Source organism: Petromyzon marinus, chromosome 84 (genome assembly GCF_048934315.1).
Source record: "Petromyzon marinus isolate PM22_M1 ecotype Great Lakes invasive population chromosome 84, UKy_Petmar_22M1.pri1.0, whole genome shotgun sequence".
In the NCBI taxonomy this organism is placed as follows: Eukaryota; Metazoa; Chordata; class Hyperoartia; order Petromyzontiformes; family Petromyzontidae; genus Petromyzon; species Petromyzon marinus.
This window is the reverse complement of record NC_133749.1, coordinates 1,390,855-1,408,493: the sequence shown is the minus strand read 5'-3', so window position 1 is coordinate 1,408,493 and position 17,639 is coordinate 1,390,855. Positions and strand designations below refer to the sequence as shown.

The 17,639-nt window shown below is 55.5% G+C and overlaps 1 protein-coding gene across 1 annotated transcript in view; it reads right to left on the bottom strand.

Moving 5' to 3' along the window:
- Positions 1 to 16,780, bottom strand: part of LOC142907892 (uncharacterized) — a 30,736-nt gene extending 13,956 nt beyond the window's left edge. The window contains exons 1-2 of the mRNA XM_076057797.1: positions 15,321 to 16,780; positions 1 to 374 (exon numbers count right to left, since the gene is read on the bottom strand). The exon at positions 1 to 374 is cut by the window's left edge and continues 1,362 nt beyond it. Of these exons, the coding sequence (XP_075913912.1) occupies positions 1 to 374; positions 15,321 to 16,754 (1,808 nt within the window). The 5' untranslated portion in view covers positions 16,755 to 16,780. The remainder of the gene's footprint in view (positions 375 to 15,320) is intronic.
- Positions 16,781 to 17,639: the final 859 nt, after the last annotated feature.

Sequence of the window (17,639 nt, the reverse complement as noted above, 5' to 3'; positions counted from 1 at the left end):
ACACACAGAGACACACAGAGAGACACAGAGAGACACAGAGACACACAGAGAGACAGACACAGAGAGAGACAGAGACAGAGAGAGACACACACAGAGACACGGAGATTGTGTCCGAATGGGCCAGGATGTGTTCCCTCTGAGATTAATACAAAATCGCTAATCGGATTATTTATATGTGCGCACAGATACAGACAAATGTGCACCAGGTAGCCTCTAGCAGTGCTGTAGGGGCAAGTGCTGTCAGTAGTAGCAGCAGCGCCTATAGACACAAAGACAAAGCTCCCCCAGGTAGCCTCTAGCAGTGCTGTAGGGGCAAGTGCTGTTAGTAGCAGCAGCCCCCATAGACACAAAGACAAAGCTCTCCCAGGTAGCCTCTAGCAGTGCTGTAGGGGCAAGTGCTGGCAGTAGCAGCAGCGCCCATAGACACAAAGACAAAGCTCCCCCAGGTAGCTTCTAGCAGTGCTGTAGGGGCAAGTGCTGTCAGTAGCAGCAGCGCCCATAGACACAAAGACAAAGCTCCCCCAGGTAGCCTCTAGCAGTGCTGTAGGGGCAAGTGCTGGCAGTAGCAGCAGCGCCCATAGACACAAAGACAAAGCTCTCCCAGGTAGCCTCTAGCAGTGCTGTAGGGGCAAGTGCTGTCAGTAGCAGCAGCGCCTATAGACACAAAGACAAAGCTCCCCCAGGTAGCCTCTAGCAGTGCTGTAGGGGCAAGTGCTGGCAGTAGCAGCAGCGCCCATAGACACAAAGACAAAGCTCCCCCAGGTAGCCTCTAGCAGTGCTGTAGGGGCAAGTGCTGGCAGTAGCAGCAGCGCCCATAGACACAAAGACAAAGCTCCCCCAGGTAGCCTCTAGCAGTGCTGTAGGGGCAAGTGATGTGAGTAGCAGCAGCGCCCATAGACACAAAGACAAAGCTCCCCCAGGTAGCCTCTAGAAATGTCTTTGAAGGTCGCCACTGTGGACACACACAGAGGGGGTGGGTGGCCAGGACCACTCACACGCCCGGCCGCCTTTGTCTCTCCCCCAGTGTCACCCACACACAGACACACACACAGACACACACACTCACCCACCCATTCAGTCACCCACCCACCCATTCACTCACCCACCCACCCACCCATTTACTCACCCACCCATTCACTCACCCACACACCCACCCATTCACTCCCCCACCCACCCATTCACTCCCCCACCCACCCATTCACTCACCCACCCATTCACTCACCCAGCCACCCATTCACTCACCCGCCCATTCACTCACCCACCCATTCACTCACCCACCCACCCATTCACTCACCCACCCATTCACTCACCCACCCATTCACTCACCCACCCACCCATTCACTCACCCACCCACCCATTCACTCACCCACCCATTCACTAACCCACCCATTCACTCACCCACCCACCCATTCACTCACCCACCCACCCATTCACTCACCCACCCATTCACTAACCCACCCATTCTCTCACCCACCCATTCACTCACCCACCCACCCATTCACTCACCCACCCATTCATACACCCACCCACACATTCACTCACTCACCCATCCATTCACCCACCCACCCATTCACTCACCCACCCATTCTCTCACCCACCCATTCACTCACCCACCCATTCATTCACCCACCCACCCATTCGCTCACCCACCCATTCACTCACCCACCCATTCACTCACCCACCCACCCATTTACACACCCACCCACACATTCACTTACCCACCCACACATTCACTCACTCATCCATCCATTGACCCACCCACCCATTCACTCACCCACCCATTCACTCACCCACCCACACATTCACTCACTCACTATCCATTCACCCACCCACCCATTCACTCACCCACCCATTCTCTCACCCACCCATTCACTTACCCACCCATTCATTCACTCACCCACCCATTCACTCACCCACCCACCCATTCACACACCCACCCACACATTCACTTACCCACCCACACATTCACTCACTCACCCATCCATTCACCCACCCACCCATTCACTCACCCACCCATTCACTCACCCACCCATTCACTCACCCACCTATTCGCTCACCCATCCACCCATTCACTCACCACACAAAAGAGAAAACTCGGGTCGCCAGGTTCGTAGCGCAGTGTAGCGCTAAACACTACACTACAGACACTCACAGACATTCACACAGACAACAACAACAACAACCGCCATTCGCCACTAAGTGGCGGTGACGTCACCACGACGCTTGTGCCAGGCCATGTGCACCTTGAGGCCACGTGAAGTGTCGAACGCCCGCTGGCAGGAGGTCACGGGGCAGACCCAGCAGGTGCCATGGGTCGACTGACTGAGATGACTGGCTGATGCACCACCTGTGCCCCCTACTGTGGCAACCTGCTGTGCTTTAGCCACCCGGCGCTCCGCTCGTTGTTGTGAGCGTCGCTCCTCCGCCCTCCGTTGTTGTTGGAGGGCGACTGCCTCCAACTGCCCAGTAGCGTCCTTCACGAGCCTCCTCCACAGAGGCCGATCTTGACACCGCTGGTACCAGTCATCGGCAAGTCCACTCAGCTCCACGTCCTCCTGTACCACATCACTCCATCTCTTCTCTAGCCCGTGCCGCGCCCGTTTAGCCCCCTAGATCCGGCCGAACAAAAGCTGTTTCGGCATGCGGTAGCTGGGCATGCGGGCTACATCACCCAGCTAACGCAGCCTTGCCTGCCGGAGGAGCTCACCGATGGGACCTTGCCCAGATCTTTCAAGGATTTGTAAGCTCCTCACACAATTCAGCCTGGTTAAACCCAGGATTGATCGTAGGCATGCCAGCCTTAATGTTTGTAACTGGCGAAGATGTTCCATTAAGGGGGTTCACGTTTCGCAAGCGTAGAGAAGGGAGGGAATGACCGTGGCCGAGAAGACCTGAAGCTTCGTACGGAGCGACAGACCAGGTAGCTTCCAAACGGCGTTACGCAACCGATGAAAAGATATTGCCGCTCGACTGATTCGGAGTGAGACCTCTGCTGTTAATCTGGAGCCGCTCATAAGCACACTGCCCAGGTATGGGAAACTCTCCACTCTCTCTACAACTGCCCCATCACCGATTGGGAGTTGTGGGGGTGGAGTATCCTATGGTACAAAATACCCAGGCAAGTGCTTAGTTTTGGTGGGGCTGATGGTAAGGCCCCATCTCTTAGTGGCACGCTCCAGTCTCAGCAGCAGTGTCTCCTCCTCTGAATGAACAGCTATTACCAAATCATCGGCATACATAACATGGTTGAGCAATAGGGAGCCATCCTTTGACCGCACCCGGGCATCGATCAGCCTCCCATTATATCTGTACCATATGGAGATTCGACACACACACACAGTCACACACATACACACAGTCACACACATACACACAGTCACACACACACTCACAGACACACACACTCACACACAGACACACACACTCACGGACACACAGACTCACAGACACACAGACACACGCACAGACACACACACACGCACAGACACACACACAGACACACACAGATACACACACAGACACACAGACCGACACACAGACACACACAGACACACACAGACACAGACACACGCACAGACACACACAGACACGCACAGACACACATACACACAGACACACAGACCGACACACAGACACACACACAGACACGCACACACAGACAGACACAGACACACACACACACACACAGACACACACACACACACACAGACCCACACAGACACAGACACACAGACACACAGACACAGACACACAGACACACAGACATACACACTCACAGACACACACAGACACACACACACACTCACAGACACACTCACAGACACACACACAGACACACACACAGACACACACACAGACACACAGACACAAACACTCACAGACACACACACACTCACAGACACACTCACACAGACACACACACAGACACACACACAGACACACACAGACACACATACACACAGACCGACATACAGACACACACAGACACACACACACAGACAGACAAAGACACACACACAGACACACACAGACACACACACACAGATACACAGACACAGACACACACACACTCACAGACACACACAGACACACACACTCACAGACACACACACACACTCACAGACACACTCACACACACACACACAGACACACTCACAGACACACTCACACACATACACAGACACACACACAGACACACAGACACACACAGACAGACACACACACAGACACACACACAGACACACACACTCACAGACACACACACTCACAGACACACACACACACTCACAGACACACTCACACACACAGACACACACACACTCACAGACACACTCACACACATACACAGACACACACACAGACACACAGACACACACAGACAGACACACAGACACACACACAATGAGCGCGCCCAGCCATGAATAGATAGATCAGCCGGGCTAAGGCGCTTAGCGGGGTAATGCGGTAATGAGCATCAGGGTGACTACGGTGACGAGCCTCAGGGTGAACACGGTGACGAATGTCAGGTTGAACACGGTAACGAGTCTCAGGGTGAACACAGTGACGAGTCTCAGGGTGACTACGGTAACGAGTCTCAGGGTGACTACGTTAACGAGTCTCAGGGTGAACACGGTAACGAGTCTCAGGGTGAACACGGTAACGAGTCTCAGGGTGAACACAGTGACGAGTCTCAGGGTGAACACGGTAACGAGTCTCAGGGTGACTATGGTAACGAGTCTCAGGGTGAACACGGTGACGAGTCTCAGGGTGAACACGGTAACGAGTCTCAGGGTGACTACGGTAACGAGTCTCAGGGTGAACACGGTGACGAGTCTCAGGGTGACTACGGTGACGAGTTTCAGGGTGACTACGGTGACGAGTCTCAGGGTGACTACGGTGACGAGTCTCAGGGTGAACACGGTGACGAGTCTCAGGGTGAACACGGTAACGAGCCTCAGGGTGAACACGGTAACGAGTCTCAGGGTGACTATGGTAACGAGTCTCAGGGTGAACACGGTGACGAGTCTCAGGGTGAACACGGTAACGAGTCTCAGGGTGACTACGGTAACGAGTCTCAGGGTGAACACAGTGACGAGTCTCAGGGTGAACACGGTAACGAGTCTCAGGGTCACTACGGTAACGAGTCTCAGGGTGAACACGTTGACGAGTCTCAGGGTGAACACGGTAACGAGTCTCAGGGTGACTACGGTGACGAGTGACAGGGTGAACACGGTGACGAGTCTCAGGGTGACTATGGTGACGAGTCTCAGGGTGACCACGGTAACGAGTCTCAGGGTGACTACGGTGACGAGTCTCAGGGTGACTAAGGTAACGAGTCTCAGGGTGAACACAGTGACGAGTCTCAGGGTGACTACGGTGACGAGCCTCAGGGTGAACACGTTGACGAGTCTCGGGGTGAACACGGTAACGAGTTTCAGGGTGAACACGGTGACGAGTTTCAGGGTGACTACGGTGATGAGTCTCAGGGTGAACACGGTAACGAGTCTCAGGGTGAACACAGTGACGAGTCTCAGGGTGAACACGGTAACGAGTCTCAGGGTGACTATGGTAACGAGTCTCAGGGTGAACACGGTGACGAGTCTCAGGGTGAACACGGTAACGAGTCTCAGGGTGACTACGGTAACGAGTCTCAGGGTGAACACGGTGACGAGTCTCAGGGTGACTACGGTGACGAGTTTCAGGGTGACTACGGTGACGAGTCTCAGGGTGACTACGGTGACGAGTCTCAGGGTGAACACGGTGACGAGTCTCAGGGTGAACACGGTAACGAGCCTCAGGGTGAACACGGTAACGAGTCTCAGGGTGACTATGGTAACGAGTCTCAGGGTGAACACGGTGACGAGTCTCAGGGTGAACACGGTAACGAGTCTCAGGGTGACTACGGTAACGAGTCTCAGGGTGAACACAGTGACGAGTCTCAGGGTGAACACGGTAACGAGTCTCAGGGTGACTACGGTGACGAGTCTCAGGGTGAACACGGTGACGAGTCTCAGGGTGACTACGGTGACGAGTTTCAGGGTGACTACGGTGACGAGTCTCAGGGTGACTACGGTGACGAGTCTCAGGGTGAACACGGTGACGAGTCTCAGGGTGACTATGGTGACGAGTCTCAGGGTGACCACGGTAACGAGTCTCAGGGTGACTACGGTGACGAGTCTCAGGGTGACTAAGGTAACGAGTCTCAGGGTGAACACAGTGACGAGTCTCAGGGTGACTACGGTGACGAGTCTCAGGGTGAACACGGTGACGAGTCTCAGGGTGAACACGGTGACGAGTCTCAGGGTGACTATGGTGATGAGTCTCAGGGTGACTACGGTGACGAGTCTCAGGGTGACTATGGTGATGAGTCTCAGGGTGACTACGGTGACGAGTCTCAGGGTGAACACGGTGACGAGTCTCAGGGTGACTATGGTGATGAGTCTCAGGGTGACTACGGTGACGAGTCTCAGGGTGAACACGGTGACGAGTCTCAGGGTGAACACGGTAACGAGTCTAAGGGTGACTCCGGTTACGAGTCCCAGGGTGACTACGGTAACGAGTCTCAGGGTGACTATGGTAACGAGTCTCAGGGTGACTACGGTGACGAGTCTCAGGGTGAACTGGGTGACGAGTCTCGGGGTGACTACGGTAACGAGTTTCAGGGTGACTACGGTAACAAGTCTCAGGGTGACTACGGTGACGAGTCTCAGGGTGAACACGGCAGCAGAGAGTGTGGACTAATCTCCATCTGTTCCATCTCACTCACTTCTACAGCAGAGTGTGTGGACTAATCTCCATCTGTTCCATCTCACTCCCTTCCACAGCAGAGTGTGTGTGGACTAATCTCCATCTGTTCCATCTCACTCACTCGTACAGCAGCAGTGTGTGTGGACTAATCTCCATCTGTTCCATCTCACTCACTCCTACAGCAGCAGTGTGTGTGGACTAATCTCCATCTGTTCCATCTCACTCACTTCTACAGCAGTGTGGACTAATCTCCATCTGTTCCATCTCACTCCCTCCTACAGCAGTGTGGACTAATCTCCATCTGTTCCATCTCACTCACTCCTACAGCAGCAGAGTGTGTGGACTAATCTCCATCTGTTCCATCTCACTCACTTCTACAGCAGCAGGGTGTGTGGACTAATCTCCATCTGTTCCATCTCATTCACTTCTACAGCAGAGTGTGGACTAATCTCCATCTGTTCCATCTCACTCACTTCTACAGCAGCAGAGAGTGTGGACTAATCTCCATCTGTTCCATCTCACTCACTTCTACAGCAGCAGGGTGTGTGGACTAATCTCCATCTGTTCCATCTCACTCACTTCTACAGCAGAGTGTGTGTGGACTAATCTCCATCTGTTCCATCTCACTCACTCCTACAGTAGCAGAGAGTGTGGACTAATCTCCATCTGTTCCATCTCACTCCCTCCTACAGCAGCAGAGAGTGTGGACTAATCTCCATCTGTTCCATCTCACTCAATTCTACAGCAGTGTGTGTGGACTAATCTCCATCGGTTCCATCTCACTCACTTCTACAGCAGCAGAGAGTGTGGACTAATCTCCATCTGTTCCATCTCACTCCCTCCTACAGCAGAGTGAGTGAACTAATCTCCATCTGTTCCATCTCACTCACTTCTACAACAGCAGAGTGTGTGGACTAATCTCCATCTGTTCCATCTCACTCCCTCCTACAGCAGCAGAGAGTGTGGACTAATCTCCATCTGTTCCATCTCACTCACTCGTACAGCAGCAGAGTGTGTGGACTAATCTCCATCTGTTCCATCTCACTCCCTTCTACAGCAGTGTGGACTAATCTCCATCTGTTCCATCTCACTCACTTCTACAGCAGAGTGTGTGGACTAATCTCCATCTGTTCCATCTCATTCACTTCTACAGCAGCAGAGTGTGTGGACTAATCTCCATCTGTTCCATCTCACTCACTTCTACAGCAGAGTGTGTGGACTAATCTCCATCTGTTCCATCTCACTCACTCGTACAGCAGCAGAGAGTGTGTGGACTAATCTCCATCTGTTCCATCTCACTCACTCCTACAGCAGTGTGGACTAATCTCCATCTGTTCCATCTCACTCCCTTCTACAGCAGCAGTGAGTGTGGACTAATCTCCATCTGTTCCATCTCACTCACTTCTACAGCAGTGTGGACTAATCTCCATCTGTTCCTTCTCACTCCCTCCTACAGCAGCAGAGAGTGTGGACTAATCTCCATCTGTTCCATCTCACTCCCTCCTACAGCAGAGTGTGTGTGGACTAATCTCCATCTGTTCCATCTCACTCACTTCTTCAGCAGCAGAGTGTGTGGACTAATCTCCATCTGTTCCATCTCACTCACTTCTACAGCAGAGTGTGTGGACTAATCTCCATCTGTTCCATCTCACTCACTTCTACAGCAGAGTGTGTGTGGACTAATCTCCATCTGTTCCATCTCACTCCCTTCTACAGCAGCAGAGTGTGTGGACTAATCTCCATCTGTTTCATCTCACTCACTCGTACAGCAGCAGAGTGTGTGGACTAATCTCCATCTGTTCCATCTCACTCACTTCTACAGCAGAGTGTGGACTAATCTCCATCTGTTCCATCTCACTCCCTTCTACAGCAGCAGAGAGTGTGGACTAATCTCCATCTGTTCCATCTCATTCACTTCTACAACAGCAGAGAGTGTGGACTAATCTCCATCTGTTCCATCTCACTCACTTCTACAGCAGAGTGTGGACTAATCTCCATCTGTTCCATCTCACTCCCTTCTACAGCAGCAGAGAGTGTGGACTAATCTCCATCTGTTCCATCTCCCTCACTTCTACAGGAGCAGAGAGTGTGGACTAATCTCCATCTGTTCCATCTCTCTCACTTCTCCAGCAGAGTGTGTGGACTAATCTCCATCTGTTCCATCTCACTCACTTCTACAGCAGCAGAGTGTGTGTGGACTAATCTCCATCTGTTCCATCTCACTCACTTCTACAGCAGAGTGTGTGTGGACTAATCTCCATCTGTTCCATCTCTCTCACTTCTACAGCAGAGTGTGGACTAATCTCCATCTGTTCCATCTCAATAACTTCTACAGCAGAGTGTGTGGACTAATCTCCATCTGTTCCATCTCACTCACTTCTACAGCAGAGTGTGTGTGGACTAATCTCCATCTGTTCCATCTTACTCACTTCTACAGCAGAGTGTGTGGACTAATCTCTATCTGTTCCATCTCACTCACTTCTACAGCAGCAGAGTGTGTGTGGACTAATCTCCATCTGTTCCATCTCACTCACTCCTACAGCAGCAGAGAGTGTGTGGACTAATCTCCATCTGTTCCATCTCACTCACTTCTACAGCAGCAGAGGGTGTGGACTAATCTCCATCTGTTCCATCTCACTCACTTCTACAGCAGCAGAGAGTGTGGACTAATCTCCATCTGTTCCATCTCACTCACTTCTACAACAGCAGAGTGTGTGGACTAATCTCCATCTGTTCCATCTCACTCCCTCCTACAGCAGCAGAGAGTGTGGACTAATCTCCATCTGTTCCATCTCACTCACTTCTCCAGCAGCAGAGAGTGTGGACTAATCTCCATCTGTTCCATCTCACTCAATTCTACAGCAGAGTGTGTGGACTAATCTCCATCTGTTCCATCTAACTCAATTCTACAGCAGAGTGTGTGGACTAATGTGGAGGCACGGAGAGAGAGCCGTGCGTGGAGACACGGAGAGAGAGCTGTGCGTGGAGACACGGAGAGAGCCGTGTGTGGAGACACGGAGAGAGAGCCGTGTGTGGAGACACGGAGAGAGAGCTGTGCGTGGAGACACGGAGAGAGAGCTGTGCGTGGAGACACGGAGGGAGCCGTGCGTGGAGACACAATGAGAGCCGTGGAGACACGGAGAAAGAGCCGTGCGTGGAGACACGGAGAGAGAGCTGTGTGTGGAGACACGGAGAGAGAGCTGTGTGTGGAGACACGGAGAGAGAGCTGTGTGTGGAGACACGGAGAGAGCCGCGGAGACACGGAGAGAGAGCCGTGTGTGGAGACATGGAGAGAGAGCTGTGCGTGGAGACACGGAGAGAGCTGTGCGTGGAGACACGGAGAGAGAGCTGTGTGTGGAGACACGGAGAGAGAGCTGTGTGTGGAGACACGGAGAGAGCCGCGGAGACACGGAGAGAGAGCCGTGCGTGGAGACACGGAGAGAGCTGTGCGTGGAGACACGGAGAGAGCCGTGCGTGGAGACACGGAGAGAGAGCCGTGCGTGGAGACACGGAGAGAGAGCCGTGCGTGGAGACACGGAGAGAGAGCCGTGTGTGGAGACACGGAGAGAGCCGTGGAGACACGGAGAGAGAGCTGTGAGTGGAGACACGGAGAGAGCTGTGAGTGGAGACACGGAGAGAGCCGTGGAGACACGGAGAGAGAGCTGTGTGTGGAGACACGGAGAGAGCCGTGCGTGGAGACACGGAGAGAGAGCTGTGTGTGGAGACACGGAGAGAGAGCCGTGCGTGGAGACACGGAGAGAGAGCCGTGCGTGGAGACACGGAGAGAGAGCTGTGCGTGGAGACACGGAGAGAGAGCTGTGTTGTGGAGACACGGAGAGAGAGCCGTGTGTGGAGACACGGAGAGAGAGCTGTGTGTGGAGACACGGAGAGAGCCGTGGAGACACGGAGAGAGAGCCGTGCGTGGAGACACGGAGAGAGAGCTGTGTGTGGAGACACGGAGAGAGAGCTGTGCGTGGAGACACGGAGAGAGAGCTGTGTGTGGAGACACGGAGGGAGCCGTGCGTGGAGACACGGAGAGAGAGCCGTGTGTGGAGACACGGAGAGAGAGCCGTGTGTGGAGACACGGAGAGAGAGCCGTGTGTGGAGACATGGAGAGAGAGCCGTGCGTGGAGACACGGAGAGAGAGCCGTGCGTGGAGACACGGAGAGAGAGCCGTGCGTGGAGACACGGAGGGAGCCGTGTGTGGAGACACGGAGGGAGAGCTGTGAGTGGAGACACAGAGAGAGCTGTGAGTGGAGACACGGAGGGAGCCGTGTGTGGAGACACGGAGAGAGCTGCTGTGCGTGGAGACACGGAGAGAGCCGTGGGTGGAGACACGGAGAGAGAGCTGTGCGTGGAGACACGGAGAGAGCCGTGGAGACACGGAGAGAGCCGTGTGTGGAGACACGGAGAGAGAGCCGGGTGTGGAGACACGGAGAGAGAGCTGTGTGTGGAGACACGGAGAGAGAGCCGTGTGTGGAGACACGGAGAGAGAGCCGGGTGTGGAGACATGGAGAGAGAGCCGTGCGTGGAGACACGGAGAGAGCCGTGGAGACACGGAGAGAGCCGTGTGTGGAGACACGGAGAGAGAGCCGTGTGTGGAGACACGGAGAGAGAGCCGTGTGTGGAGACACGGAGAGAGAGCCGTGTGTGGAGACACGGAGAGAGAGCCGTGTGTGGAGACACGGAGAGAGAGCCGTGTGTGGAGACACGGAGAGAGCCGTGTGTGGAGACACGGAGAGAGAGCCGTGTGTGGAGACACGGAGAGAGAGCCGTGTGTGGAGACACGGAGAGAGAGCTGTGTGTGGAGACACGGAGAGAGAGCCGTGTGTGGAGACACGGAGAGAGAGCCGTGTGTGGAGACACGGAGAGAGCCGTGTGTGGAGACACGGAGAGAGAGCCGTGCGTGGAGACACGGAGAGAGAGCTGTGTGTGGAGACACGGAGAGAGAGCCGTGCGTGGAGACACGGAGAGAGAGCCGTGCGTGGAGACACGGAGAGAGAGCTGTGCGTGGAGACACGGAGAGAGAGCTGTGTTGTGGAGACACGGAGAGAGAGCCGTGTGTGGAGACACGGAGAGAGAGCTGTGTGTGGAGACACGGAGAGAGCCGTGGAGACACGGAGAGAGAGCCGTGCGTGGAGACACGGAGAGAGAGCTGTGTGTGGAGACACGGAGAGAGAGCTGTGCGTGGAGACACGGAGAGAGAGCTGTGTGTGGAGACACGGAGGGAGCCGTGCGTGGAGACACGGAGAGAGAGCCGTGTGTGGAGACACGGAGAGAGAGCCGTGTGTGGAGACACGGAGAGAGAGCCGTGTGTGGGAGACATGGAGAGAGAGCCGTGCGTGGAGACACGGAGAGAGAGCCGTGCGTGGAGACACGGAGAGAGAGCCGTGCGTGGAGACACGGAGGGAGCCGTGTGTGGAGACACGGAGGGAGAGCTGTGAGTGGAGACACAGAGAGAGCTGTGAGTGGAGACACGGAGGGAGCCGTGTGTGGAGACACGGAGAGAGCTGCTGTGCGTGGAGACACGGAGAGAGCCGTGGGTGGAGACACGGAGAGAGAGCTGTGCGTGGAGACACGGAGAGAGCCGTGGAGACACGGAGAGAGCCGTGTGTGGAGACACGGAGAGAGAGCCGGGTGTGGAGACACGGAGAGAGAGCTGTGTGTGGAGACACGGAGAGAGAGCCGTGTGTGGAGACACGGAGAGAGAGCCGGGTGTGGAGACATGGAGAGAGAGCCGTGCGTGGAGACACGGAGAGAGCCGTGGAGACACGGAGAGAGCCGTGTGTGGAGACACGGAGAGAGAGCCGTGTGTGGAGACACGGAGAGAGAGCCGTGTGTGGAGACACGGAGAGAGAGCCGTGTGTGGAGACACGGAGAGAGAGCCGTGTGTGGAGACACGGAGAGAGAGCCGTGTGTGGAGACACGGAGAGAGCCGTGTGTGGAGACACGGAGAGAGAGCCGTGTGTGGAGACACGGAGAGAGAGCCGTGTGTGGAGACACGGAGAGAGAGCTGTGTGTGGAGACACGGAGAGAGAGCCGTGTGTGGAGACACGGAGAGAGAGCCGTGTGTGGAGACACGGAGAGAGCCGTGTGTGGAGACACGGAGAGAGAGCCGTGTGTGGAGACACGGAGAGAGAGCCGTGTGTGGAGACACGGAGAGAGAGCTGTGCGTGGAGATTGTGAGCTACCCGCCGCCGCCGCCACTGCCGCCGCCGCCGGAGGAGGAGGAGGCCGTGGGGGCCGCGAGGAGGCGCTGGGTGCAGGATGCAGCACTTGTCGTAGTTATTATTATATTTTTTTACAAATATTACAGAGAAAACAGGGGGAACATAGACAGAGTAGGGAGAGAGGGGGGTAGAGAGAGAGGGGGGGTAGAGGGAAGGAAAGTGCCGACTACAACGAACATCTTGATTCCTTTGATCGCAAAAAACATAGGAGGGTAGAGAGAGAGAGAGGGGGTAGAGAGAGAGGGGGGTAGAGAGAGGGGGGGTAGAGAGAGGGGGGGTAGAGAGAGAGGGGGTAGAGAGAGAGGGGGGTAGAGAGAGGGGGGGGTAGAGAGAGGGGGGGGTAGAGAGAGAGGGGGTAGAGAGAGGGGGGTAGAGAGAGAGGGGGGATAGAGAGAGAGGGGGGTAGAGAGAGGGGGGGTAGAGAGAGGGGGGGGGGGTAGAGAGAGGGGGGTAGAGAGAGAGGGGGTAGAGAGAGAGGGGGTAGAGAGGGGGGGGTAGAGAGAGAGGGGGTAGAGAAAGAGGGGGGATAGAGAGAGAGGGGGTAGAGAGAGAGGGGGGTAGAGAGAGAGGGGGGATAGAGAGAGAGGGGGGTAGAGAGAGAGGGGGGTAGAGAGAGAGGGGGGTAGAGAGGGGGGTAGAGAGAGAGGGGGGGTAGAGAGAGAGGTGGGTAGAGAGGGGGGGTAGAGAGAGAGGGGGTAGAGAGAGAGGGGGTAGAGAGGGGGGGGTAGAGAGAGAGGGGGGTAGAGAGAGGGGGTAGAGAGAGGGGGGTAGAGAGAGAGGGGGTAGAGAGAGAGGGGGTAGAGAGAGAGGGGGGTAGAGAGAGGGGGGGTAGAGAGAGAGGGGGGATAGAGAGAGAGGGGGTAGAGAGAGAGGGGGTAGAGAGAGGGGGTAGAGAGAGGGGGGTAGAGAGAGGGGGGGGGGGGTAGAGAGAGGGGGGGTAGAGAGAGAGGGGGGTAGAGAGAGAGGGGGGGTAGAGAGGGGGGTAGAGAGAGAGGGGGTAGAGAGAGGGAGGGGGTAGAGAGAGAGGGGGTAGAGAGGGGGTAGAGAGAGAGTGGGGGTAGAGAGAGGGGGGTAGAGAGAGAGGGGGGTAGAGAGAGAGGGGGGGTAGAGAGGGGGGTAGAGAGAGAGGGGGTAGAGAGAGAGGGGGGTAGAGAGAGGGGGGTAGAGAGAGGGGGGTAGAGAGAGAGGGGGGTAGAGAGAGGGGGGTAGAGAGAGAGGGGGGTAGAGAGAGAGGGGGGGTAGAGAGGGGGGTAGAGAGAGAGGGGGTAGAGAGAGAGGGGGGTAGAGAGAGGGGGGTAGAGAGAGAGGGGGGTAGAGAGAGAGGGGGAGGGTAGAGAGAGGGGGGTAGAGAGAGAGGGGGGTAGAGAGAGGGGGGTAGAGGAGAGGGGGGTAGAGAGAGGGGGGTTAGAGAGAGGGGGGTAGAGAGAGGGGGTGGGAGAGGGAGAGAGAGAGAAGATAGGGGGTAGAGAGAGAGGGGGGTAGAGAGAGGGGGGTAGAGAGAGAGGGGGGTAGAGAGGGGGGTAGAGAGAGAGGGGGTAGAGAGGGGGGTAGAGAGAGAGGGGGTAGAGAGAGGAGGGGGTAGGAGAGAGTGGGGGTAGAGAGAGAGGGGGTAGAGAGAGAGTGGGGGTAGAGAGAGGGGGGTAGAGAGGAGGGGGGTAGAGAGAGAGGGGGGTAGAGGAGAGGGGGGTAGAGAGGGGGGTAGAGAGAGAGGGGGTAGAGAGAGAGGGGGGTAGAGAGAGGGGGGTAGAGAGAGGGGGGTAGAGAGAGAGGGGGGGAGAGAGGGGGGTAGAGAGAGAGGGGGTAGAGAGAGAGGGGGGGTAGAGAGGGGGGTAGAGAGAAGGGGGGGTAGAGAGAGAGGGGGGTAGAGAGAGGGGGGTAGAGAGAGAGGGGGGTAGAGAGAGGGGGGGTGAGAGAGAGGGGGGTAGAGAGAGGGGGGTAGAGAGGAGAGGGGGTAGAGAGAGGGGGGTAGAGAGAGAGGGGGTAGAGAGAGGGGGGTAGAGAGAGGGGGGTAGAGAGAGAGGGGGTAGAGAGAGAGGGGGTAGAGAGAGGGGGGTAGAGAGAGGGGGGTAGAGGAGAGAGGGGGTAGGAGAGGGGGGTAGAGAGAGAGGGGGTAGAGAGGGGGGTGAGAGAGAGAGGGGGGTAGAGAGAGAGGGGTTAGAGAGAGGGGGGTAGGTCTGGAGAGGGGGTAGAGAGAGGGGGGTAGAGAGCCAGCCAGAACGCCGCGCCAGGGCCAGCCGCACAGACAGACAGAGAGACGACCCCGCCCGAGAGACACAGACAGAGACAGACACAGCCAGAGAGAGACACAGAGAGACAGACAGACCAGACAGAGAGAAACCAGACAGAGAGACACAGACAGAGACAGACACAGACAGAGAGAGACACAGACAGAGACACAGACAGACAGAGAGAGACACAGACAGAGAGACACAGACAGAGACAGACACAGACAGAGAGATACACAGAGAGACAGACAGACACAGAGAGACACAGACAGAGAGACACAGACAGAGACAGACACAGACAGAGAGAGACACAGACAGACAGACAGAGAGACAGACAGACAGAGACACAGACAGAGACACAGACAGAGACAGAGAGAGACACAAACAGAGACACAGACAGAGAGAGACAGACAGACAGACAGAGACACAGACAGACACAGAGACAGACACAGACAGAGACACAGACAGAGACAGACACAGACAGAGACACAGACAGAGACAGACACAGACAGACAGAGACACAGACAGAGACACAGACAGAGAGAGACAGACAGGCAGAGACACAGACAGAGAGAGACAGACAGACAGACAGAGACACAGACAGACACAGACAGAGAGAGACACCGACAGAGACACAGAGAGAGACACAGACAGAGACAGAGAGACACAGACAGAGACAGACACAGACAGACAGAGACACAGACAGAGAGAGACACAGACAGACAGAGACACAGACAGAGACACAGACAGAGAGAGACAGACAGACAGAGACACAGACAGAGAGACACAGACAGACAGACAGAGACACAGACAGACACAGACAGAGAGAGACACAGACAGAGACAGACAGACACAGACAGAGAGAGACACAGACAGAGACAGACAGACAGAGCCACAGACAGAGACAGAGAGAGACAGACAGACAGACACAGAGAGAGACACAGAGAGACAGACAGAGAGAGACACAGACAGACAGACAGAGAGAGACACAGACAGAGAGACACAGACAGAGAGAGACACAGAGAGACAGACAGACAGAGACACAGACAGAGACAGAGAGAGACACAGACAGAGACACAGACAGACAGAGACACAGAGACACAGACAGACACAGACAGAGAGAGACACAGACAGAGACAGACACAGACAGAGAGAGACACAGACAGAGACAGACAGACAGAGAGAGACAGACAGACAGAGACACAGAGAGAGACACACAGAGAGACAGACAGAGCCACAGACAGAGACAGACACAGACAGACAGAGAGAGACACAGACAGAGAGAGAGACACAGACAGACAGAGACACAGACAGAGACACAGACAGAGAGAAACAGACAGACAGAGACACAGAGAGAGACACAGAGAGACAGACAGAGACACAGACAGAGACAGACAGACAGACAGAGACACAGACAGAGACACAGAGAGACAGACAGAGAGAGACACAGACAGAGACACAGACAGAGACACAGAGACAGACACAGAGAGAGACACAGAGAGAGACAGACAGAGAGAGACACAGACAGAGACAGACACAGAGAGACAGGCATTGGTCAGGGTCCGGGATCGAACCCACAACCAAAGATCCCCCAGGTAGCCTCTAGCAGTGCTGTAGGGGCAAGTGCTGTCAGTAGCAGCAGCGCCTATAGACACAGAGACAAAGCTCCCCCAGGTAGCCTCTAGCAGTGCTGTAGGGGCAAGTGCTGTCAGTAGCAGCGCCTATAGACACAAAGATCCCCCAGGTAGCCTCTAGTAGTGCTGTAGGGGCAAGTGCTGTCAGTACCAGCAGCAGCGCCCATAGACACAAAGACAAAGATCCCCCAGGTAGCCTCTAACAGTGCTGTAGGGGCAAGTGCTGTGAGTAGCAGCAGCGCCCATAGACACAAAGACAAAGCTCTCCCAGGTAGCCTCTAGCAGTGCTGTAGGGGCAAGTGCTGTCAGTAGCAGCGCCCATAGACACAAAGACAAAGCTCTCCCAGGTAGCCTCTAGCAGTGCTGCAGGGGCAAGTGCTGTCAGTTCCAGCAGCAGCGCCCATATACACAAAGACAAAGATCCCCCAGGTAGCCTCTAACAGTGCTGTAGGGGCAAGTGCTGTAGGGGCAAGTGCTGTCAGTAGTAGCAGCGGCGTCACTCACACACTCATCCACTCACCTAGTCACCCACACAAGTCTGTGGGTGACTGGGTGAGTGTGTGGGTGAGTGGTGGTGCAGGCCACCCACCCCCTGTGTGTGGGTGAGTAGGTGGCTGGGTGAGGTGTGTGTGGGTGAGGTGTGTGTGGGTGTAGGTGTGTGTGAGTAGGTGAGTGTGTGAGTAGGTGAGTGTGTGTGGGTGTAGGTGAGTGTGTGTAGGTGAGTGTGTGTGTGAGTAGGTGAGTGTGTGTGGGTGTAGGTGTGTGTGTGAGCAGGTGGCTGGGTGAGGTGTGTGCGAGTAGGT